General features: G+C 34.7%; 1 protein-coding gene across 1 annotated transcript in view; it reads left to right on the top strand.

Moving 5' to 3' along the window:
* The first annotated feature begins 3,872 nt into the window (after nt 1-3,872).
* The window catches only part of LOC149801950 (uncharacterized), a 29,374-nt gene continuing 21,073 nt past the window's right edge, over nt 3,873-12,173 (top strand). Inside the window, exons 1-3 of the mRNA XM_089954369.1 lie at nt 3,873-4,021; nt 5,123-5,238; nt 11,085-11,199. Of these exons, the coding sequence (XP_089810495.1) occupies nt 3,942-4,021; nt 5,123-5,238; nt 11,085-11,199 (311 nt within the window). The 5' untranslated portion in view covers nt 3,873-3,941. The remainder of the gene's footprint in view (nt 4,022-5,122; nt 5,239-11,084; nt 11,200-12,173) is intronic.

The following is a 12,173-nucleotide window of genomic DNA, read 5'->3' on the forward strand; positions in this document are numbered from 1 at the left end:
AACATGCGATTAAGATCGTACAGTAAGGGGCATAACTTGTTGCAGTGTAGACAAAATGTGTCCCTATGTTATATGCCTTGTCATATAAACGTATATACAGACTGTTAATTTTTCCATTTACTTTCTACCAAATGTTCAGGGGACCGCTCCAGTGGCCTGTGTGATTAGAGCGTCCGCCTCGGATGCAGGAGGTCGTGGGTTCGAGCCCCGGATTAGTCATACCAAAGACTTGTAAAAATGGTACTAGCAGCTGCCTCGCTTGGCCCTCAACATTAATAGGTTAGTGGTCGGCCTTTTGAGACATTGAGAGAACATTTATCATCAACTCAGCTCTTTCTCTACTTGGACAGAACATGAAAAAGTGCACGGTGGTTTCAATCCCACCGCATGAACAAAAAGGAGTGTCAGGAAGCTGAACACGGTAACGATCAGCTTTTAATGAACTTTCATTGTGTCATGTCTAGTAAACTTAACATAATATACGGCTGATAATTTTCATTTATGAAGAAATTTCAAAGTTTAAAGTATTTTTCTTTAATTTAAATGTCATCATTTCAAAGATATAATTTCAATTCAAATTCCAGACATAGTTTAATATACTTATAGACTGTTTTAGACATTCTCGTTATATCACTTAAGATGGCTGTTCCATAGTAATCAATACTGATTCAGACATTCTCTTCAGATCACTTTAGATGGCTGTTCCATTCGTAACCCATACTGATTCAGACATTCACTTTTAAATCACTTAAGATGGCTGTCCCATTCGAAATCCATAATGATTCAGATATTCTCTTCAGATCACTTAAGATGGCTGTTCCATTCGTAATCTATACTGATTTAAACATTTTCTTTTAGATCACTTTAGATGGCTGTCCCATTCGTAATCCATACTGCTTCAGACCTTCTCTTTAGATCACTTAAGATGGCTGTTCCATTCGTAATCCATACTAATTCAGACATTCTCTTTAGATCACTTAAGATGGCTGTCCCATTGGTAATCCATAATGATTCAGACATTCTCCTTATATCACTTAAGATGGCTGTCCCATTGGTAATCCATATTGATTCAGACATTCTCTTCAGATCACTTAAGATGGCTGTTCCATTCGTAATCCATACTAATTCAGACATTCTCTTCAGATCACTTTAGATGGCTGTCCCATTCGTAATCCATACGGATTCAGACATTCTCTTTTAGATCACTTTAGATGGCTGTCCCATTGGTAATCCATACTGATTCAGATATGTTCTTTATATCACTTTCGATGGCTGTCCCATTTCTACTTCATACTAATTTAGACATTCTTATTTAGATCACTTAAAATGGCTGTTCCATTCGTAATCCATACTGATTCAGACATTCTCTTTAGATCACTTAAGATAGCTGTCCCATTGGTAATCCATACTGATTCAGACATTCTCTTCAGATCACTTTAGATGGCTGTCCCATTCATAATCCATACTGATTTAGACATTCTCTTACAATCACTTAAGATGGCTGTCCCATTCATAATCCATACTGATTCAGACATTCTCTTAAAATCGCTTAAGATGGCTGTCCCATTCGTAATCCATACTGATTCAAACATTCTGTTTAGATAGCTAAATATGGTTGTCATAGTTCTAATTCATGCTGATTTATACATTGATAGCTTTAGGTGGCTGTCCCATTCCTGTTTCATACTAATTTAGATATTCTCTTTAGATATATTTAGATGTTTGTCCAGTTCCAACTTAACATGGATGCCCCGTTCCTACTTTAGATATTTGTCGCATTCCTACTTTAGATGGCTGTCCCATTCCCACTTCATATTGATTTAAACAGTCCTTTTAGATATATTTAGATAGCTGTCCCATTCGTACTTTATAATGATTTAGAAAGTCGTTTACATAGCTTTAGATGGCTTTCTCATTCCTATTTCATACTGATTTAAACAGTCTCTTTAGACATAGTAGATGTTTGTCCCATTCCTGCTTCATACTGATTTAGACAGTAGCTTTACATAGCTTTAAATGGCTGTCCCATTCCTACTTTATACTGATTTATACAGTCTATTTAGACATATTTAGATAGCTGCCCCATTCTTACTTCATACTGATTTAGATAGCCGCTTTCTTTACATAGCTTTAGATGGCTTACTCATTTCTACTTTATACGGACTTAACCAGTCCTTTGAGATGGCTGTCCCATTCCTACTGTACGGACTTAACCAGTCTATTTAGATAGCTTTATTTAGCTATCCCATTCCTAATCCATACTTGTTTAGACAGTCTCTTTAGATAGTTTTAGATGGCTGTGTCATTCCTATTTTATGTTGTTTAGATAGTCTCGTTAGATAGCGGTCCCATTCATACTTTAGAGGGCTATCCCATTCCTACTTTAGAGGGCTATCCCATTCCTACTTATTTAATTGTTTTGTTTTACTTTATTACCGACTTTAAAAATGTTTTCCATAGAGATTAAGAAATGATATAACTGTATTATTGTTACAATATTTCGTGGGTTTTTTTTTACTTACAACATAATTATATTTTGGAACAAAAAAATTAAAACTAGCACACAAACAAATCCACCAGCCACCGCCCGACATTCCCGCTGGACAAAAACAAATCTATCTTTTCTTGTCGTCGACGTATACACATAAATGCTAAATTTGGGAAAGACTGTCAAAGTGAAGATAGGTACCTCTCTCTCTCTCTCTCTCTCTCCTTATGTCTTCATCTAATCGGAAACTGTTGACCAAATGCTTATTGATTGTGCAACACAAACAATTTCACGGTGAATGTTTTGCTCATAAAGTTGAACTTGAATAAATGTACCTTGTCTAGGTCATAAAAATAGTAAATTAATTCATACTATGTGGTTATATGTTATTTTTTTTTTGAGAAACTTACAATTTTCAATCCCAGCGTATATAATTTTTTTGAAAGGTTTTGCTTCCTATATACCTTCGTACACCTAAATGAGAGAATGGACCCAACCGCTATAGATATTATAAATAATAATCACGTCGATAATAAAATGTATTTGTCAAGCAACGATAATATAACATGTTTGTCAGGATATGACAGTATAACATGTTTGTCAAGCTAAGACAATATAACATATTTGTCAAGCTACGACAATATCGCATGTTTGTCCAGCTACGACAGTATCAAGCTATCACCACTACTCCTCTGAAACGTGATATGGGGTGATATTCCACATAGCATAGGTGGACAGCCTATTTTTCAATGCAGCCACAGGTGTGACGAAAGAGAAGTGAAATTCGCCACACCATGCAAAAACTGACCCAAACCTTTATGGCCAATTCACCACTTGTGGCGATTGACAACAGGATTGCCCACCTCGGCCACAGATCTCACTTATCGTACGCATTCATTGCATTAATTCATGTCTGCCCATTTTCTGTTCGATTCCATCTGATCACGGCCCTGCATCTGATTAAATTTTTACTTGTCTGACCGTGTGGTCTATTCTCAGGGTCACAGACGCAACCGAAATAATACAGAATATAATAGCATGCACCCTGTTTATACTTGTATAGGTCGGTACATCTGACTGATGTAGAATCATAAACCTTGTGAACAGACATACGGTGGAAAAGACAAATATGACAATACTCTTGACTATTTCTTGGGAAAGCAATTGATATTTTGTACCATTACTCTTAACCATGTAGTAATTCGTAAACGGACATAAGCAGAAACAGAAAATATCGAACCTCTATGATGACACTATGCGTGTGTGTCTGTGTGTGTACATCTAAATCGCTTAGGAGATTACCGTAAGACGTCTAAACGATCTAGACTAGTTAACTAAATTGTTAGGTGACGTCATGTTTCGCATAACGTCGTTAATAGTGACATCTCGAATATTCGTGCCATATCGACAGCTTGAAAATTTCAGAAGGAGAGACCAAACCTCTGGAAATCTTATGGTCCTTTCCCACGAATCTGCCGCAATGGGCGATTTTCACGTATTTAATGGTGTTCCATCGTCATATTTAGAGTTCACGTGAGTATCGGAGTGATAAGCAGAATACTTTAGTAGCTCAGATCTTCTGACAATTCTCCCACGTCCCTATACATTTCCCAAAGATCTTTTTTCTCGACGTGTATGTGAAATAATAACATGTAATAATTTTTGGTGCTTGCTACAAGTAAAAGTCACCGTATATATGAACCATTTGAATTTGTTTGTGAAAGTTGTGTGAGGAAAGGGCTGTGGTAGTCTAGAACTTCATAAAATATAGATTTTAGAGTATTGTAGGTAAAGAATACGTTCGTCATCAAACAAAAAATAATGGCATTCCGGTTCCTCATTCGAGGTTTTCCGGTTTGTTTTCTTTCTGATCTTTTCAAGTATTCTGGCGAACGAAGTTTAGATTTACTCCCTGATTTATAATTACAAAACCAATTATACCCCATTCTTTCCCTGAATATATTTGATCCTCACCCGTGAAGAGAGTGTATGTGTGTGTGTGTGTGTGTGTGTGTGTGTGTGTGTGTGTGTGTGTGTGTGTAAGATTTGGTTTTTGGACGTAGCTTTAACAATTTTTCAGTCATATCGCTGCGATGTGACAGTTTATAGTGATGTCTAACACTGTAGACATGTAGCATGATGTCCCACCCAGTCACATTATCCTGACACCAGGCCGACCAGTCCTAACACTAACCTCTTAATGCTGAGCGCCAAACGAGGCAGCTCTTAGTACCATTATTCTAAATTGTTTGGTATGACTCAGCCGGAGATCCTGACACCAGTCTGACCAGTCCTAAGACTAACCTCTTAATGCTGAGCGCTAAGCGAGGCAGCTGTTAGTACCATTATTGTAAGTCTTTGGTATGACTGGGCCCGGGATCGAACCCACGACCTCCCGCACTTGAGGCGGACGCTCTAAGCACTAGGCCACTGGAGCGGTTTTTGAACATGTAACAGAGCCTCAAAGATATACATAAGGTTACTCGTCCATGTAAAGCAGCATCATTTTTAATTTTCTTTTTTTTTTAAATATAAACATTTAATTTAATCTAGCGGATCCCTTGATGTTGCAGAAAAGATAATGTTTCTAGATATTTCATTATTGTAAGACTTTTTCTAATCTTTCTCTTAAAGGGACTTTGAGTTCTGGGCAGACACTCTGAAGGAGCGGGCTTACAACTGGGACTGGAGCGGCACAAAGGCTCGGGCTTGGGTCCAGAAATTTAAAAAACGTCTGCATGGGGTGAAAGGTCTCTCTCTCTCTCTCTCTCTCTCTCTCTCTCACACACACACACACACACACACAAAAGTAACATTCTTCTTACAAAAAGTGTAATGTACTTGTTAGATTGTCACACTGAGAATAGTGGCATACATGTCTGCTATTAATACGTATGGTTTGCTGATTAAGTACTAATAAATATTCGTGTGGACGAACTCTTTGCTAAGTAACACACGAGACGGACTCCCAAAACAAAGAGTGCACACTAACATTATATTCAGTAAAATGTCCATAATACATTCACTATAGTCAGCAAAGTATGAGCACAACTGATGACCCGCTCACCTAGGTTGCTCATTATAAAAATAAATTATATGTAAAGGAAGGTTACGCATATATATATATATATATATATATATATATATATATATATATATATATATATATATATATATATATATATATGCATGCATTTATGTACGTATGTATCAATGATATACCACGAGATGTATACATTTTTCATTAAAAGGAAACGAGGCTTGCTGAATTTCCTTTTAATGAGACATTTATACAACCAGTGGTATATCATTGATACAGCGTACATACTATACATATATTTTATTTATATCATATACAAATACATATATTTGCCCTTTGAACCGGGTTACGATTTACTATAGGCAACTATATGTGGGCCGAGTGAATCAATTCCTCACATCCATGATGAGTGTGTCCGCTACAAAATGTAGTTCTATGCCTTTTGTGGCTATTCACGATCAGCTTTGCATATTATACGTTGATCGTTTTCTTTTTGGAGTTTGTATTTTTCTTCACATTGATTAAATCAATATAATACACACTTATGATTTAAACATGAAAGTAGAACACTACAAACTCATGGTTAGCTACGCCATTCACATGAACGCTCAGCAATTCATGTACCGGCGCATGGACATTAATGTGGAATAGAAACTAAGCAAACTGACGAACTAACAATATTTATTAAAATAGTTTAATATAATTACAGTTGATATAAGTCATTATTTTGCTTTAATAACAGTACTACTGATCATAAAACTAATTCTCTCTCTCTCTCTCTCTCTCTCTCTCTCTCTCTCTCTCTCTCTCTCATATCCTTTGGTGGTCGGTTTGACTTAACTTTTACCATCATTCATAATTCCATAGACATCGTGGGTTAGGACAACAAAAAATTCGCCCATACTTTACTACGATGGGAGAAAGAGAGAGAGAAGAGGCGGCCATTTGGACATTTTCATATTTTATTTATAATAAAAGATTTTTAGAACATTATAATAGGTTTAAATAACAATAACAACAACAATAAAACATTAAATACATCGCAGTATGTGTACCACGTAACCGAGAAATTTACCCTATAATGTCGACAGGATTTGCAACTTTGTATCATTGATTATATAAACATTATAGATAAATCTCAAGGAAAGTGCACACATACCGTTACGATGAACCATAGTCTTGTAGGTCACTTGGTTCAAGTTCAATTTCAAAGCTTTATTTTCTTCCAGTTTCAAAGTTTTAAAGTTTTCATCCAGCCCAATGACTTTCTCTTTCTCACTCCATATTTCTGCATTGTTTGTCCGTTACACATGAGAGGGGAGGGGGAATAGAAAGCCTGAAAGGATTGCGGTGGAATTATGTACCATATTAAATTCATTTAGAAAACGGGGATTATGAATACTTTTTATCGTTATTTTCAATGGTCACTAATGATTAATATGTGGAAATTCATCATTGATCTAGACTCAACAGCACACGGTTGCGAGAATGTTTATATATGCGTGTTATTGAATCATGGGCTGATCACAAATTTATAAACCAATACTATTGGTATATCAAATTGCTTTATACAAACATTTTAAAAGCCATGTTATTTGTACTATATGTATAGCATGTGTGCTGTATCAATGATATACCACTAGTTGTATAAATTTTTCATTAAAGAAAAACGAGGCTTGCCGAGAGAGGCTTGGAGAGAGGAAACGAGGCTAGGAGAGAGAAAGAAGGGGGTCGCCGTTTGGACATTACATATTTAATTAATAATAACATATTTTTAGAACATTATAATAGGTTTGAGAAGCAATAACAACAACAACAACAATAATAATAATAAAGCACTAAATACATTACAGTATGTGTATCCGACAAATTAAACGTATAGTGTCGACAGGCTATTCCAACTGTGTATCATTGATATTATGAACACTCTAGATAGATCCCAAGGAAAGTGTAAATATACCGTTACGACGAACCATAGTTTTGAAAGTTACTTGGTGCAAGTTCAGTTTTAAGGTTTGCATCCAATCAAAACAATTTTCTCTCTCACTCCAGATTTTTTGCGTATGTTGCCTCTGATGCATGACACAAGAGAGGGGAACGGAAAAAAGAAATGATTGCGATGAAATTGTGTAGCATGTTACATTCATATAGAAAACGGGAACTATTAATACTTTTTATCGTTATTTTCATACGTCATTCATGATTAATGAGTAGAAATTCATCATCGATCTATAGGCATGCAGTTGATAGAATGTTTACTTTTCTCGCTATTTAGTTTTATATATTTCAAAGTATATACTTTAAACCAATAACAAGATATCAAGCCGTTATTTCTTGCCATACATTGAATATATTATCCGTCACTGTTATGTGTGCGTATTGTTTGGACGATGTCGTTTTGATAAAGAGGCTTCTGAGAGTATACAATACACAAACAATCGAAGAACATAAAAAATAAGAAAACGAATTAGTTGTATCAGTCGACATCCTTACAGAATAGGTTAAATGCTTTAGTAGTGTCGCTGTCTATAGGCAATGTACAATGAACTTCGTGCAAGCAAACGTTCAGTTCAAAACAATACAAAATGTCCACAATAAACCGCTGAATATTATGAAAACTACAAATATGCTGAAAAATCTACATTTTCATTGAAACTGTTTAATTGATAGACCTAAAAGACTACATTATGAAATTTACATCACTTTAGTTTACGATACGAGTGTTTGAAAAATTAAAACGAAAACGATTAATACTGTTGAACTCGGTATGCTTCGAATCGGACCAATTTACCAAATAAATTTGCTTAAAACTTCTTTCATAAAAGAAAGAAAAGAAGAAACAAAGAAAGAAAGAATAAATAAATTAATTAATAAAAGGAATAGGATGAGTGAAATTGAGATGATGATGATGGTAGTGGTCTTCTTCTTTGTTTCATTATTATTATTATTATTATTATTATTATTATTATTATTGCTGTTGTCGTACTTATTGTCGTTATACATATTCAGCCAATAAAGCTGCCAGCCACTGGAATGATAAGACTTCACAAAAACAAAATCTCAAAAAAAGATGGTGAATTACACAAGCGAATGACATCTTTCAAGAGTGTTGTATTTCGGTCAATATAGGAATTTGTTTATGTTGAATTTCAAATCTATATACACATGTTCCTAATAGTTTTGATATTAATTGTTTCATGAACGAAAGCTTGCATATTTTAGTTTTTAAAAGAGAAAGTAACAGGCCTAAAAGTCTTGCTTTATTATGTTCAAGAAGAATTACGGTGTTAAAACCAAACATGAATGATAATTCACGTTCTCTAGGAAATCCCCATGTAATTTGATATATGTTCCGTTTTGACTGCGTAAGTCTTAAACTATAATTATTATTAGTAAGTTCATACATTTGTCAACTTTCAAACTAAATGTTGATTGAAGTCGTTATGTAAGTAATGTGGATCCTCGGTGTAAATAATGATGATCGATCACCGCCTTACCCCTTCCGCCAGTTAGCTAAGGCCTGTAACAGTCATCCCGGACTACTCTGTACCAATACGTTATTCTCCGCTTTTTTTCTGACATTACTAGTGGCTGAGACCAACGTTGCTTGGCACGATTTGTGCTCGTGCGTCAGTGATTTGAACTAACAGACCATCGGGCCGCTTGCTAATAATTAATACCTTTAGTTCGACTGACCCTTGTAAGTAAAAACATTCTATTTTTTAGTCATGGCGTTAAATTATTCAGAACAGTCACCATTTTTTAGTATTAATCCCTTTCAGAACAGAACACATATGTATTCATCGATTATTGACCTAAATTTTAATTGCTGATGTATGCGTGGAAGGTAGAGTCACCCTAAGGCAAGAGTGACATCAGGTCTGCCAGAAGTATTAGTCAGTTCCTAGTAATATTCTAGACGTTTTCCACGCGTTACTCGTATCTTGGGGGTGGGGGAGGGACTGCTGCCTTACACGCATGCGTCACCAATTCAAAGTTATAACGCTCCAGCACAAATCATGTCTCCCACAGTTGGTCTCCGCCAACTGAAATGTCAGAAGAAGAAAAAAAATTGAGAACAACTTGTTGGTCTCGGAATAATCATACGTAAACTCGTGATTCCAGGTGCACGTCCACATCTACTTTCCGTGTAATCTCGTTTCCACCAGACGATATATGTTAGGGTCCATTACATAGTATCACTCACTTGCCGCTTGAGTACTGAAACTGACATTTAACCTGGCAACATCGATAACAATCTTTTGTTTAGGCACGAGCAAACACTACTGCTAGGTTGTTAAAAGATATATTCATATCTTTGAAATCAGTAATCAAGCTGTGCCCACGCTTATGTGCCATAAAATCAAGTTTCTTTCTCACCCGCCCACTTACCTTATCTATTTTTTCTCTAAAGGAAATTCAAGTTGATTCTTTACTAAATACATGGAATTAAAAACTTTCGGAAACCTTTCCTTTAAAAATTAAACATTATGTAAAATCCATCACTGAAACAGAAACGGAAACATAATTATATGTTTGATAATGTAAGTTTTAAATGTTCACGTGAACTTTCAAGAACCCGCCTACTGTGAAATCTTGATGAATGAACCCCATTCATGATTCCTTCTTTATGACAGCACATGCAAGTTAGTGTTGCCGGTAAGGATTTCAGGAGACGGTAACATTTGTTGTTCTCATATTGTCGATGAAGCATCTATTTGTTTTCTGTAGAAAATAATGCGTTAGATGTATTCGAATATGCTCCTTTGCTTTCAGGTAGAAGAACTATCAACTCTAGATTGTACAATATTTCACGCTTCGGTTCTACCGATTTTTGAGAGTTCATTGTCTTGTCAGAGAAATTTAGACGTAGATAGTGGCTTGGTTAACAGCAACTGTCCAGTCTAATGGTCATATAACAGCGTTAACGCCGATATGATAATAGGAACAAACCAATAAAATGTCCATACTGTGGATATGGTTTGAGACTTCTCTTGTTGCAAAACGTTTCATATCCGTTTTCTAAAAAAAGAAGAAATATGTAATAAATTCTACAGTGAATTTATAGTGATCGCCTTGGAAACATTTGTTATCGAATAGAAACCAGAAGCAGTTCTGTTCAACTCTATTACATACATTTTCCTTACAGTTTACTTCAGAATTGCCCAACTGTCTCTATTACATACATTTTCCTTACATTTTACTTCAGAATGCCCAACTGTCTCTATTACATACATTTTAATTACATTTTGACTTTCGAATGCCCAACTGTCTCTATTACATACATTTTCCTTACAGTTTACTTCAGAATGCCCAACTGTCTCTATTACATACATTTTCCTTACAGTTTACTTCAGAATGCCCAAATGTCTCTATTACATACATTTTCCTTACATTTTGACTTCAGAATGCCTAACTGTCTCTATTACATACATTTTCCTTTCATTTTGACTTCAGAATGCCTAACTATTTCTATTACATACATTTTAATTACATTTTGACTTTCGAATGCCCAACTGTCTCTATTACATACATTTTCCTTACATTTTACTTCAGAATGCCCAGCTGTCTCGAGAGCATTTTTGCCTTTCTTTAACGCAGTTGCACAGCAACATTCAGATATCGAGAGGGACATAGCTATATGCCTTGATGTAGCCAACGAACTCGCGCAGTAAGTGGTGACTTTCTTTTTAAGCCAACATTTATGAAAGATATTTCTTAAACATGTGTTATAGAGACGACGTATTTTACGTCAAAAAGACGAGTTACATGTTGCAATTTGCTGTGAAAATTATTTGGATATGATGACAATATATCTCCAGTGTTTTGCTGACATGCGGCCACACTATAACAAAGACAGTATATATATATATTGGTTGTCGTGTCTACCTAACTATCAATATATTTCAATAGGTAACTCGTATTGTCGACATAAAAGACTTTGTCTTGATGATGTATGATAATAATATTAATGACAGCAACAATTATATATATATATATATATATATATATATATATATATATATATATATATATATATATATATATATATATATATATATATATATATATATATATATATGTATGTATATATGTATGTATGTATATATGTATGTATGTATATATATATATATATATATATATATATATATATATATATATATATATATATATATATATATATATATATATATATATATATATATATATATATATATATATAACCAGAATCATTGATTGTTTTTCATTATTAAGATTATTCCCTTTGTATGAGTCAAGGACATTATGTTTACTATGTTCTTTTTAATAATTTTAGTAATAGATTTTCTAATTATAACTAAGATTTTATTTTGTAAACATTGGAACCATCCAGAATGAAATTTTACATTAGGTAATAGCTTTTTTATATAAAATATTTATTGTGACCTGAGGTCAAGTAGGTCAAGTAGAGGACTATATAATCTAGGTTTTCTAGACATTATTCATTTATTTATAAGCATAACCTTTCTTTGATGAAGCTGATTGTTCGGTAGTTCTGGCACTGATGCAGATCCCCTTTCTTTGGGAGAATGATGATCAGCGACAGGGTCCATGGGGTGGACCATTCTCCTTTTTGCCAGATTTAGTTGCAGATTGTTGTGAGGA

This window comes from Sinohyriopsis cumingii, chromosome 4, assembly GCF_028554795.1.
Source record: "Sinohyriopsis cumingii isolate HCF-2022 chromosome 4, ASM2855479v2, whole genome shotgun sequence".
Lineage (NCBI taxonomy): Eukaryota > Metazoa > Mollusca > Bivalvia > Unionida > Unionidae > Sinohyriopsis > Sinohyriopsis cumingii.